At 49.2% G+C, this 12,912-nt stretch overlaps 4 protein-coding genes across 5 annotated transcripts; 2 read left to right on the top strand and 2 right to left on the bottom strand.

Annotated features, from left to right (window-relative positions):
- Positions 1-195: 195 nt before the first annotated feature.
- Positions 196-3,777, bottom strand: BDCG_04718 (endoribonuclease ysh1; the record flags this gene model as incomplete). The annotated part of the gene is made up of 5 exons (XM_045420361.1): positions 3,318-3,777; positions 3,142-3,239; positions 1,588-2,731; positions 848-1,514; positions 196-770 (listed from the first exon to the last, which is right to left on the bottom strand). Exons 1-5 carry the CDS (start codon positions 3,468-3,470, stop codon positions 196-198), a joined length of 2,637 nt encoding a protein of 878 aa, XP_045276485.1. The 5' UTR covers positions 3,471-3,777.
- Positions 3,778-3,901: 124 nt separating this feature from the next.
- BDCG_04717 (uncharacterized protein) lies at positions 3,902-6,570 on the top strand. The gene is made up of 2 exons (XM_045420360.1): positions 3,902-5,272; positions 5,337-6,570. Exons 1-2 carry the CDS (start codon positions 4,207-4,209, stop codon positions 6,041-6,043), a joined length of 1,773 nt encoding a protein of 590 aa, XP_045276484.1. The 5' UTR covers positions 3,902-4,206; the 3' UTR covers positions 6,044-6,570.
- Positions 6,571-7,221: 651 nt separating this feature from the next.
- On the top strand, positions 7,222-9,420 carry BDCG_04716. 2 transcript variants are annotated; one of them, XM_045420358.1, is made up of 4 exons: positions 7,222-7,681; positions 7,824-8,375; positions 8,539-8,927; positions 8,986-9,420. In XM_045420358.1, exons 1-3 carry the CDS (start codon positions 7,593-7,595, stop codon positions 8,714-8,716), a joined length of 819 nt encoding a protein of 272 aa, XP_045280985.1. In that variant the 5' UTR covers positions 7,222-7,592; the 3' UTR covers positions 8,717-8,927; positions 8,986-9,420. The 2 variants fall into 2 exon arrangements, with proteins under 2 accessions (XP_045280985.1, XP_045280986.1); XM_045420359.1 differs by having other exon boundaries at positions 8,539-9,237.
- A 681-nt stretch (positions 9,421-10,101) lies between these two features.
- On the bottom strand, positions 10,102-12,535 carry BDCG_04715 (CMGC/CLK protein kinase; the record flags this gene model as incomplete). The annotated part of the gene is made up of 5 exons (XM_045420357.1): positions 10,102-10,314; positions 10,396-10,483; positions 10,568-11,375; positions 11,439-11,520; positions 11,615-12,535. The coding sequence occupies 5 exons, from the start codon at positions 12,533-12,535 to the stop codon at positions 10,102-10,104; spliced, it is 2,112 nt and encodes a 703-aa protein (XP_045276483.1).
- Positions 12,536-12,912: the final 377 nt, after the last annotated feature.

The following is a 12,912-nucleotide window of genomic DNA, read 5'->3' as shown; positions in this document are numbered from 1 at the left end:
TCCCTCATCACTTAACGGATATAGATCGAACTCGCTGATCGCTAATACTGTATGCCTCTTGTTTAGTAAAAACATCCCCACGCAGACCTTCACTCCGCGCTACCCTTTAAAAACATACACACACCTCCTCATCCCTCACTTTCTCCGCCCATAGAGAGGGGGGGGGGAAAAGTCAAACACTAAATACCCTTTACTCTATAGCATTATACCAACAAATGCATCATCAACGCCACTTATCCTCAACACCGCATACCCGCACTCCACCTCCAGCGTCTCCAGCCACACCCGCGCCACATGCTTGTCGACCCGGATCTCCAGGCCCGGCACCGGAATGCCAAGGCTGTGCAGCCGCTCGAGCTCGGCGCATTCAAGCTCGTGCACGTCTTCTGGCGTGAGGTCGTCTTCGGGTGCTGTTGTTGTTGGGGCCGGGGCCGGGGCCGGGGAGGGAGAAGGGGAGGGGGCGGGGGCGTTTGTCCCGCCCGAGGCTGCCGGGGTGGAGACGGCGCTGGTGGTGTCTGTGTCTGGTTTTAGGAGTGTAGATGCTGATGTTGATGTGCCGTTGTGTTTAAGAGGAGTGGTGGTAGTGGTGGGGGCAAAGGAGGTGTGTTTTATCTTTGGCTTTTCTATCGGGGCAATGTTGGGGCCGAATTGCGCTTCGAGTAGCATGCAGAGGCGCGCGAGGCGTTCTTCTGCGGTTAGGTTGGAATGTGGGTTTGGTAAGTTGAGGGGCGGGGCGTGCGAATGTAGATGCTGGTGCTGTTTGCTTGAGCCTGCAGAAGCAATACCAAAAGTTAGAAAACGGTGAAATATTTGCAAAGGGGGATGACGGACGACAGGGGTTTCATACGTTTTACAGAAGCTGGGCTTGTCTCCACTGTCAGCAGCACGGCCATCACCGCATCGGCAATCCCATCGTTCATCATATTCCCTTCCCACTCGACCGCCACCTCTCGCGTCCGTGGGGTGTAGCGGATAGTCACGCAGCCCATCACCAGATATGCTAGTGATTCATCTGTCGGAATCTCCTCATCAGCTTCCTCTTCCTCCTCTTCTTTCTTCACAAGCCCACTCTCCTCTTCAAAACCGTTCGTCTTTACGTCCTCAGTCTTATGGCGCTGGGGACGGATTTCCTCAATAGACCCAAAAGTCCCCTCCAGCGCCCATCGGATCAAGTCAATACTCGCTGTGCTGAGCGTAATAAGCTGCTTACAAGTGATGGTCGTGGTAGCAAGCCCTGCATACTCTCTAAGATCTTCCGGCGCCATCAGGGATAACTTGAATCCGTTTTGTACAAGAACCCCATTCATAATTCGCGACTCGTTATGGTCGGATGGTGGTGAGCTCTCTGCGAGACGCCCAACAACTTTGGCCACCTTGTCGACTTGGAAGGGTATTCGGACTTCCTCGCAGTTTGCTGGTGTATATACTTTGACCTTGACGGTTTTGTCCGCATTTAAACTTAGTAATTTTGATTTCAGGCGCATCATTTGGTTTTTTTCGCCGTGAACAAGGATCTGTCACGAATAGTTAGTACAAAAAAAGTACGTATAGAGATAAAGTTTAACAGGAGGTGGTTAAATAACTTACCACAACAGGGGCAGCAACTTCCTCAATAAATTCGCGATTCTCCATCCCATCTACGTGGGCCGCAAAACTGATTTCGTCCACGGTGCATCGCCTCGGAATCATGACTTTTTGCTCATCATCTCCAGCAGCCATTCTCCTGGCTGGACCAACTGCATTTCTACCACTCATCACCGCTGGAATCTGCTCTGGCTCATTTAGGATCTGTTTGCCCATGGTCCCCTCAACACTGTAACCCGTCATGATAACACCGTTACGTTCGCTTGGTGCCCACCGCTCTAGAAGTTCCCGACTGGTGCCTGTTTGCAGCATACCAGGAGACGCAAGCATGACGCAGCCGCCAACATCATCGAAGCGCTCAATGCTCCTTACACTGCGTACGAAACGGAAATCCCACGGTCCGGCGCTTACGCTCTTGTCTCCGGAAGCTTCAGCCTCCGCCATTCGCTGGCGGAAGAGACGTTTGATATTTTCGTTCATGGCTCCGATGTATGTCTGATAGACAACCATACATCTCCGTGCGATGTTTCCGATATAGTAGATAGGAATTTTCTGCAGCTCTGGATGCCGACTCCAGTATTCGTCGAGAATTAATAGGAGTTCCTGCGCTCGTCCCAGGGCAAAAACTGGCATGAGAACTCGTCCTCCTCGATTCAGAACTCCGGTGATAGATTTCATGAGGGCTGCTTCTCGCTCCAAGCGAGGTGGGTTGGAAGATACACCGAATGTGGATTCCGTGATGAGGACATCAATTTTGATGCCCTTGGGTGCTTCCGCGGATATAAGATGGCGGTCTTCTTCACGAGAGTAGTCACCCGTAAATAGAATGTTAAGACCGGCGATTGATATTAGGAACATTGCTGCGCCAAGGACATGACCAGCGGGAAATGGAGTAATGCGAATGCTATTGATCGTATGGGTGGTGTTAAAATCAATGGCCTCTATTTGGGATAAGGTCGAAAGATGATCTTGTTCGGTGTAGAGAGTTGTGCGCTGGTCGGAGGAAGACGACGTATTGCTGACCCGGACATTGTCCTGGATCAACCATTTGTAAATAGCTTTGGTAGCATGGGTCATAAAAACCCGCCCTTTGAAATTGGTTTTGCTAAGGACGTACGGTAGACTGGCTGAGTGGTCCAAATGGAAACTAGGCGGTGCCAAACACAGGGGGTTAGCTATGTGTCCAGCTTTCAAGTATGGAAAATAGACCAAGATACGCAGCTTAAGGAAACAGGGGTGGGTATGGTATGTAGGCACTGGTTGCTAAGGTTGAGAGCAATACAAGGTGATACGGAGAAACAAGAAACATAGAGGACGAAGACAAAAAGTAATTTCATTTGTTTTCTGATATGTATATATATCCAGGACAAGGGAAAATAAAGAGGTGATAAAGGCTGTGTGGGTAATTTCCCAAAAAATCGAAGCAGAGTGCTGTTCTGCGAGTGCTGACAGTTCTTGGTACACAGTACAACCATACTCTTATCCCTCCAATCCAGAATATCCGCACCAAGATCAAAATTTAAGACATGGTAAAACAAAATAAACAGTTCTACGTACTGGCTTATAAGAAGAATATCGACAGTGCTGAGGTCGAAATCGTCGAAGAAGGGGAGGGCAGCGAAACCTTCTTTGGCTGGGTGCATTCCAGCATCAAGCTATACAGTTGGGAGTCAGCGAGACAGGACAGCGACGCGGCGCAACGGACAACGACAAACAAAACAACAATTGCTCACCATAACTGTCTTCCCCTTGTATTGGATGATATGACACGACCTCCCGACCTCATTTCCACCTCCCAGATTGTAGAACAGGAGCTCATCAGAAGGGTCAACGGGCTCATCACCGCCAGTGGCCTGGAGGGCAGACGCCTTTCGCTTGGTCGCCATGATATATATTGGTATATGTATTGATGTCTCCCACTTCCCTAGCTAGATAGACGTAGCATCCGTAAATTGTGTGATATTTTGACCTGTATCACAAATCCAGTATTCCCAGGCGCATCGAGAAGCAAAGCTTGTTTAACGAGCCATCCCTCTCTCGAGGACCGGTTGGGGCTCAGCTGTGGCACTCCAACGTAGGATATACCGGCCCGTAGATTGCAGTGGTATCCGCTGCAGGTATCTAGTGATCCCTGCTTGAATAATCGCGTTAATATTGCTCCTCGCACTTCGCGTTTATCGTTGAACGTCGTCGTTTGATCTTCCACCGCAGAAATTGACCTCAACAGATGGATTGCTTATATCATCAGCTCCTCACGTGACCGTGAGCCCTTATCAAAGCCGCAATCAAACTCCTTCCAACTTCCAAACAACAAGGACAAGGAACGAAGACAACATCAAATATCCGACATCTATATCAACACCCAGCTAGACAACTGCGATAGGAAGAATATATAGGAACCGTTCGTGACTGCCCGGTTATACGATATCGCATCACATCCCTGTCCACGCCTGGCAGAATGACTCTGAGATGACCGCGTTTCCTCCACACGTCTCTTGGCCGGGCGCATTGCTCTCCCTCTTCACTCGGTTCTTTTGCGAGTTGACGCTTCACTCGTGAGCTTAACAGCTATTCACATTTAGCGCTTCTCCTCTGCGCCTCTTGGGCGATCTCCTATTCACCATGGCCCAGACGCAACCTCAGCAATTTGCTGCACAGGCCTTCTCCCCGCCTGCCTCCACTCCGTCCCCATCTCCTGGAGCCCCGTCTCCCGTCAGCGGCATTGCCCCTCCTCCGAAACGACAACGCCTCTCACCTTTACCTCAGACTCACTCTCCCTACGCATCTCCTAGCTTTGGCACATTACAGCTGCCTCGTACAGGAAGCCCAGGTAGCGGCAACTTTGCCAACGGTACCTCCACTCCAACCATGGCTGCCCCTCCGCCTCCAGGAGTTATGGGACCACCATCAAGGCCCGTCGAGAAAGCCACCGATACAGCTGAACTAACCGATGTTTTGGCTTCATCTGGCATCGATGTGAGAGAAGAGGAGGAATATTTGACCCACGCATATGGACAGGCTCCCACGAAGCAACCGCCGCGGATCCAAACGAATTTCAACAACTCCTTTGCCTCCCAACCGTCTGCTGGTAGAGTCTCCGCAGGAACCAGCTTTGTCGGCTCAACGCTGCAGAAACCAACGCCCACGCAGAGTGCATTTCCTGTTCGTACATCAAATACTGCGGAACCCGCCACCGTACAAACGCCCGAGGCTACCGCCGAAGATGAAAAGCTACGCAAAGATACTGCAGCAAGCAGGCGTACACAATACCCGCTGCAGGCGCCTTTTCTATTCACGGCAATGGTGGAAGATCGAATACAAAAGCGAGCCTATGACCTTGGAGTGCGGATGCCGGCACAAGGCGTTTATCGTCCGTTCCCAGGCCGCGCTGCTGGCCCGGTCGAGGTGACAGGTCCGGATGGTTCTTCAGTGATACGTACCGGCAAAACACTTTTGACCCAAGATGCTCCACTTGGCGACATTCTGTCTTTGATATCTCTGGCCTGTGAAGAACGGCTTCGCTCTGTGGTCGATCATTCTTACTCGATTGCAAACAACCGACGTGCAAATTCTCACGGCGCTGTTCCATTAGAATGGAGCGACGTCGCAGTTACATTAACACCCCCTGGTGAAAAGGTGGAGGGCCCGTCGGGCAGAGAGACGGCTGCTAACACACTAACTCCTAAACGTATGCAAATGGTGCGGCCATGGAAACTTATGATAACCACTGAGCTAACTATCGTATCTACTAGGTCCTCTATCGGACACCTCAAAGAGTGATGAACCTCCAAACAAGAACCAGATCACAGTAGCCAATATCATCGCGAAACGGAGCCGCAGCCTAATCGAAAAGGACATGTCACATGAAGAACGACGGGCTCGTAAACGAGCTAGAAGGAGTGCTGACGCGATCCTAGGCGGTGATTCCAATAGAGCGGACTCTGTTGGAGCTACCACCCCCGGCGCCGCCACACCCACTGTTCTAGCCAGTGAACGTGCTCCGGATGACCGCAAAACCACAAAAAAGGACTTGAAAAAGGCCGACTCCAAGGTGACAGAAGCCGTGCAGCATCAGCAGTCCGTCGAAACGGCGCGGATGGCCACGAACAGCCTGACGTCGGGTGTCAGATTTGGCGGGAAAAAGAAAACCTATAGCTGGCTAACCAGTGGATCTCCTGCAACATCGCGGAGTGGTTTTTCCACGCCACCAAGGATCAGTGCTGCTGGTGCCGTTCCAGGCGCGTCTGCTGCAAAACCTAGTGGCGGTAGCGCTGGAGGAGCTAGTAAACCCGTGGCTAAAAAGATGGGAGATTGGCGAGAGGATGACAAGGAGCGTGGAGCCGGGATCCAGATTAGGGACATCCTTTTCGTGTTGGAGGTGGACGGGAAGGGCACGAAGCATCTACAAAAGGCTTACTCGAAGGAATCCAAAGAGGATACGGACAGACCGGTGCTGTAGTAGCCTTATTAAAGTCTAACCCCGCAAATTGAAGAAGTGGCATGTTGAGAGCAAGGAGAATTACGGAGCACAGGCCTCTTTGGTTAACCCTTGGTTGTCTCGTCTCATTCTAACTCCATTCCCCAGGTTGTTTGGCTGAGGCCGGTTTTTTTTCTTCCTTCTTTTCCAGTTTTACACATGGATGGGTTAGTTTATTATTAATTACCTTATGTTTTATTAGTTTAATCCATCTGCAGTTGCATAAATATGTACTGCTCTGCATGAAAGTGGCATCAAAAAATTGCTACAGTTCTGATATTCTCCCTATTTACTTTGTTCTACGAGCACTATCAAGCATAGCTCATCTCTTTCTCAGCTGTAGATTTGTCATTTTTCCACCTCCGTTTTAATTCATTCTCCACGGGTTCTTCTCCAGGCGGACACAGTGTCCATACAGATAATATGGCCCTATCCATGGCTATTACTGGTCGCCATTCTGAAGATTAATGGCTGTTTCCGCTTTATCTTCTTCCCTAACTATTTCGCTATTAGGAAATCACTTATTGTAAGACGATACGCGGGATCTGAGATACGCGTTGACATGGATAATAATTCCCAACTTACATAAATTCGGTGTGTTCGTGTCAGAATCTGCATCGACGGCGCATTTATTTATTTATTTATATTATTGTTTCGATGTCCTCCGGCGTTGGTTATCTCCCCACCAAATCCGGCCCAACGGGACATAACACCGGCCTTGCTTTGCCTTCACTGTTCCTCGTTTTTCTATATGAAAATTATGCGATGGCTACCTGCGAAGATCTCGGCCCGGCCTGTTCTTTTTGCTCTATATGGAGTATCCTGGTGGAGCTCAATGAGAAGCTCGAGGCTCGACTTTGTTAACTCAAGCCCTGTTTCTTTCCTGATTGTGAACATGTGGTTGAAATGTCTGCTTTTTCTATCTAAATCATTCATTTCATTAAATTTCCCCGACCCCCGACCCTATTGGCCCTTTTAAGCTGGTTTTGAATGGACAATAATACATGCACAGCAGCGGAAGAAACCCGGTTATACCGCTATGGATGAGTTATTTCTTGAACATAACGCGTTCTTACATGAGCCCATGCTTCTGCCTCTGCTCCAACAGGGGCATGCTATCCGGCGCCGGAACGATAAATACGTTCGCCGTTGGCGTTGTATGTACTTCGTGCTTCTTGCTTCATGCTTCGAGCTGCTTGCGGCGGAGCTTCCAACAATGTGTGGCCACCGTGCAGATTATGAAATTTGCCATTGCCAACAACGCAACGCGATGCGAGGGGGAAGGAAAAAGAGAATCAAAAACACGGGGGAGAATGCCATGCGGCCAGCAGCAATTTATATGATTGCATATTATTGCGTTTTACATATATCAGACCTCTTTGATTCACTCCTGTGCGTGCATCTCGGCGGACCGCCAGTGATATATATATATATATCTACCTATTTACTTCTCTCTTTATATATATGTATATAGAGAGGCATATATGCCACTCTCACATTCCAACAAGCGGATGACAGGAGAGGAGGTAAAATGATGTTCATCGCTTGCCTGATGGCCGTGGCCATCGCCCCGGGCCTTGTATCATCAACGCCAACTCCAAGTTCCAGGGAAATTCTTGCGTAAGTACCTCTACTCCAACCTTTTACACTCCAATTCGACCCATCGTGAGCAAATGTGAAGACAAAATGAGGCTGGAAGAGAGAAGAGGAAAACCACCTTATACTGACTGACAACATCCCTCCCCGCGCCCCGCAACTGCAGCCCCCGCCGCGCCGTAAGCATCCAACCCGGCCAACTCATAATAGACACTTTCGCCCGCCTCCAGCAACCCAGCCAACCTGGCTTCAATGAAACCACGACCAGTACCGCCGCCTCCGCCTGTGCTCTGAGCCCTAACTTCGACGCCTCTGCCTCCGAACCCACCGCGCCCCTCGCATACATCAACCCCGCCCTCCTCCACGAGGGTCAAGGAAACAGCAACAGCAGCAGCAGCAGCAGCAAATTCAAAAGCAACAGCAGCGCTAGTGCCAGTGCCAGTGCCAGTGCCAGTGCCAGTGCCAACGGCACGAGCCTCTGCGGCGCCTCCATCATAGTTATCAACCCGTTTTTGACCAAGGCGATAGCCGCGACGGTTGGGGGCGGTTGTGGGAACTGTTCGCTGTATGATCTTGAACTGTCGGAGGTGGCATGGCGGGAGTTGACGGGGACGGGGCCAGTTAGGGAGGGAGGAGGGGAGGAGGGGGAACCTGAGGGGTTGAAACCGGGCTCTGTGTGGAAAGCTAAAAGAGAGAATATTAGTGTTTCTATTCAGTGGTAAGTGATGGAGAATTCTTTGTCTTTTTTTCCTTTTTTCCTTTTTTCTTTTTTTTCTTTTTTTTTTCTTTTTTTTTTCTTTTTTTTTTTTTTTTGCCCTTTATTTGTATGTCTATCTTGTTACTCACAAGCATAAAAAACTTACTTTTTGTTCCCCTCTCAGGATGATTTCACCACTTTTATCAGCCAACAGTGGTCCACAGGTGTCGCTCGATATCGGTCAGAAACAAAGTCTGAATACGAGTCAGGCTTCAAATACGTCTAACAAGGCGCGTGTTCCCGTCTCTCCTGGAATGCGCCAAGTGCGAATATGGGAATCATGGCAGAAGGAGAGGGGGTAAGGGAGATTGCTAGAATTATTTTTTTAGGGGGGAATTGGATCTGTTATCTATTGCACAATTTGACATCACCCATGTTTATTTCTATCATCATCTTTCTGTATTATTATTCTTTTTCTTCACCTTCCTTTTTATCATTATAAGATTTCCCCCTGGAATTGATATATATATTTGTTGCCTTTTTACCCCCTTGTCCCAACTAATCATGCTACAAGTAAGCATCATTCATATTCATAGCATCTCTATGTATTTTCTAACAAGAATGATCCAAGAGGACAAAACAGGCCCATGACCCATCTGCCATACGGTAGTCGTCAGAAAATTTCCATCTTGCTCAAACAGCCTCGCCCAAATCTATGTGCAGCGCACACAGACGAAGCGCAGTGAGCGGCTTAACTCAACTCATCTCGCCCGCTAGCCAGCCAGCATAACATGACACGCCGCCCTTGGGCGGAGATATTAGGCGGGATAAAAGGGGATGGATGGCGGGTATGTCAGAAGTGACATGCTTTGTTTTTGTTCACCTTCATCATAAATATATACATATATATATGTACCTTGATTTTGCGCCCCTTTGCTCCAAAGTCCAAGGCGCGTTTTCGTCTTCCCAAGTGTGTGTATCATTCAATCAATCAAGCCAAAGAAGTAGGAAAACAGGGAAAACAAGGCAAGAAGAGGAGGGAATAAAAAAAAAAAAAAAAAAAAAAAAAAAAAGCAAAACAAGAAGTCATGGACGAGAACAAGGAAAAATAAAAAATAAAAATAATAGCAGTAGTGTAAAGCTTTCCCATGCACTGTAATGTACTTTAGTAGTAAGTAGTAGTAAACAAACAATCTCACACGCACACTGAGTGAGTTCCGCTCGCACACGCCTCCTCCACGCCAATTGATTACTGGTGATGAAAAGCCGCCCCAAAGCCAAAACAACCTAATTAGCCAAGTCAAAAAAGAAAAGAAAAGAAAAGGTAATTACTTAAACACCCCTTCCAACGCCCCTATTATTTCGTTCCTAATCTGGTCTATTGTCTGGCTCTGTTTTGTTTGTTGCTCCGGTATATTGATAGTGCTAGACGGGGGGTGCGTGCGCGCGGGTATATGCGTGTGTGAGGGAGAGAGAAAGAGAGAAGGAGAGAGGTGCGTGTGGAGAAGGCCAGAGATTAACGGATATCAGAGCACTGAACATAGACAGACACAGAAAAAGAAACATTCATTACTTCGTAAGCACACATAGAAAGCACCATGCAAAACTGTGGAAAACCATCCACACACATATGTATATAAATACCAAATCAAAATAATATACCCCTGATTTCCCATAACAATGAAATAGCGAAGGGAAAAAAAGCCAAGTAAGGGAAGAAGAAACGTATATAGACAGCCATTATCTACTACGAAGCAGACCTTGACGTCGCGGCAAGATCATCGCGGATTTGCTGCCCGATCCTCAGCGCCTCGGTGCCGTCGTCTATGATCGATTCTTTGAACCACGGGTGTTTGAGCGCTTGTTTTGCGGTGATGCGCGCTTTGGGATCGTAGACGAAGATGCGGCGGAGCAGGTCGAGGAAGTGCTTGTTGAAGTTTGTTGTGGCGGGGATGAATTCCTGGGAGGGAGGAGGTTTTGGTTAGTATCAGGGGTAAAATTAACAAGCAACAATAAAAGGGGGGTTGGTGAGATATCGTACATGGAGTGGTTTCATAGCACGGACGTATTTCTTTGATGCTTTGGATGTTTCCGCATTGGGATAGTCGAGTTTACTTCGGTTGAAGTATCTGTTTTTTTTCTCGTTAGATACAAATAAATAGAAAAAAAAAAAAAAAAAGGGTGGGAGGAGGGGAAAAAAAGGTGGAACATACTTAGCGGCTGCATTCACACTCCCACCACGGCCCTGCATTACCTGCTTGACAATTTTCGCGTCGATCTTGCCCCCACAGACACTCTCCATCATAGCCAGGTGTTCGAGATTATCATGTGTTTGGAAGAGGGCATCACCTGTGAAAAACTCGACGAGGATACAGCCAATGCTCCAGATGTCACAGGGAAAGCTCCAGCCTAGGTTCAGGATGATTTCCGGAGCGCGGTAGTGGCGTGTCGAAACGACAGATGAGTGGTACTCGTCATTGAAGGTGGCAGATCCGAAGTCGATGAGCCGGATCTCGCTATTTAGGAGGACGCGCCGTTGACGGGCGTTGCGAGAGGAGGTATGTGAAGATGATGGGATGGCTCGGTTGTATGTGAAAGTCTGGTAGGCATTGTTGACTAGGAGGATGTTTTCGGGCTTTAGATCAGTGTGGATCAGATTGAGATCGTGGAGGAAGGCAACGCTGGTAAGGAGCTGTCGAGCAAAGTTCTGGATCTGGCTACTTGGGAAGGGAACGAATCCGTTCCCTTTGAGGAAGTCGAAGACGCTCTGGCCCAGCAGATCCGTCACGATACAGATATGATTCCGAAAATCAAAGCAGTCCCGGAGATGGATGCATTTGTTGCGATTGGTTCTGTCGTTGGAGGCAAGCGTGGAGAGCACCCGCAGCTCGATCCGTGAAGCCTCTCTGTATTTTTGCACGGATCGGATGATCTTAACGGCACAGCGTGTCTTTTTATGTTTGTCATACGCCTCCACGACCTTTCCGAAGGTCCCTTGACCGAGTAGTTTGATAATTGAGTCTTATATACCAATTAGTAAGATGTGTGCTTTAAACAAAACCGATCAGGGTTAGAGACACTCACATCTCTCTGTTAAATCAGTGTCTGGGGTGACTATGTAGTGTCCATCATCGTCGTCTACCTTTTGGTTTTTAGGAAGATTGTACTGTTCAAAAAAGTTAGCCATGCCGAAAAGGGTAGTTTCATATATATCAGTCCCCCAGGGGTGGGGTTGGGAATGGTGGTGATGGTATGCATACATCTCGGATCACCGGTACAGTCACATCTTTGGCCTTTATAGGCGGTTTTGGAGGGGGTATATAACTGCTAAATGCATCGCCAGAAACCTCCAACTCCCTCCGTTTCTGTTCATCACGGGCAGATTTGCGCGTCACCACCCGCTTCCGCTTCTGGCCAATGGCAGCGGCGTCGTCGTAATATAAACTGTTCGACGCGGCACTACCGTGAGAGCCCATTGACGTCGGGGCAGTGGTGTGCAGAGAGGTAGTTCGATCCGTGGAGATGGAGGTGCCTGACGAATCTTCGCCGTATTGCTGGGGGTGGATAGAGAACGCAGGCCGGTCGTAGTAGGACATATCAATAGCGGTTTCCATGCCGGTGCGTCTTCTTTTGGTTGCGGGGGCAGGGTGGGCAGCGCCATTGATGCCGGACGCGATGCCAGACCGCGCAGTGATATGTGAGAGTGGCAATTTTTGGCGTGTGGAAATTGTTGCGTTGTTTTCTTGGTTGTTGATGCCATTGGGGTTGACATCGTCGTCATCGTCAATTACGATTATTTCTTTTGGCACTCCGTTCTTGTAGAACTCGGCCCAGTCAGGCTTTTTCCGCCGGCTCTGGGCAGTAGGTAGCGTAGTAGCAGAGGAGGGCTGGGACTGGTAGAGCGCCATATTGGCCTGATGGTGGCTTATGGAGGAAGAAGAGGCGGGTTTTGACGGAGCGGGGAGAGGAAGAGTGGCATTATTGGGCTGGGAGGAGGTTGCCGTAGCTGTCGGATAGGAGTAGGAATTGGCCAGACGAGAGGAGCTTGCAGAGACAGCGGTCACAGCAGACGACGAAGGATACGCAGTGGAGGCAGACTGGTGGTAGGTCTGGTGGTGCGGGTAGCCATAGTGTGGGTGACGCGATGGGTGCGTGGCCGTGGCAGTTGAAGGGGTTGACATGATGGGGTTTTTTTATTAGAGAAAAGCACTAGGTGACGGGGACGCTCTCTCTTCGCGGGGGAAGAAAAAGGCAAAGGGAAAACGAATTCCCTTGCTCGCTTTCGATGTGGACGAGGGTAGTGAAAAATATCAAGAAAAGAGAGGAAGAAAAGGGCGTGTGTCGCTCTTGATGGCCGCCGAGCGGAAGGGTAAAAAGAGGAGGCGACTCAAGCGGGCTTCCAGGCTAAGAGAGAGCCATGGACACCGGGGTGAGACAAAAACACCCAGAATTAGCAGTAGTAGATAGTAGTTGGGGGGTAGTGAGAGAGAGGAGAGAGAGGGCGTAGTTGACGGGTGCCAGAGAGAGCTGGATATGAGGATAGGTGGATGATGGCAGG

The sequence above is a fragment of the Blastomyces dermatitidis genome (genome assembly GCF_000003525.1).
Source record: "Blastomyces dermatitidis ER-3 genomic scaffold supercont1.5, whole genome shotgun sequence".
In the NCBI taxonomy this organism is placed as follows: Eukaryota; Fungi; Ascomycota; class Eurotiomycetes; order Onygenales; family Ajellomycetaceae; genus Blastomyces; species Blastomyces dermatitidis.
Note: the sequence above shows the minus strand (reverse complement) of the source record. Positions and strands in the feature narration are given on the sequence as shown.

Coding starts and splice junctions, on each gene's coding strand:
- BDCG_04717 (XM_045420360.1), top strand. CDS start 4,207: ATGGCCCAGACGCAACCTCAGCAATTTGCTGCACAGGCCTTCTCCCCG. Junction 5,273..5,336: donor TAACACACTAACTCCTAAAC/GTATGCAAATGG, acceptor CGTATCTACTAG/GTCCTCTATCGGACACCTCA.
- BDCG_04716 (XM_045420358.1), top strand. CDS start 7,593: ATGATGTTCATCGCTTGCCTGATGGCCGTGGCCATCGCCCCGGGCCTT. Junction 7,682..7,823: donor AGTTCCAGGGAAATTCTTGC/GTAAGTACCTCT, acceptor CCGCAACTGCAG/CCCCCGCCGCGCCGTAAGCA. Junction 8,376..8,538: donor ATTAGTGTTTCTATTCAGTG/GTAAGTGATGGA, acceptor TTCCCCTCTCAG/GATGATTTCACCACTTTTAT.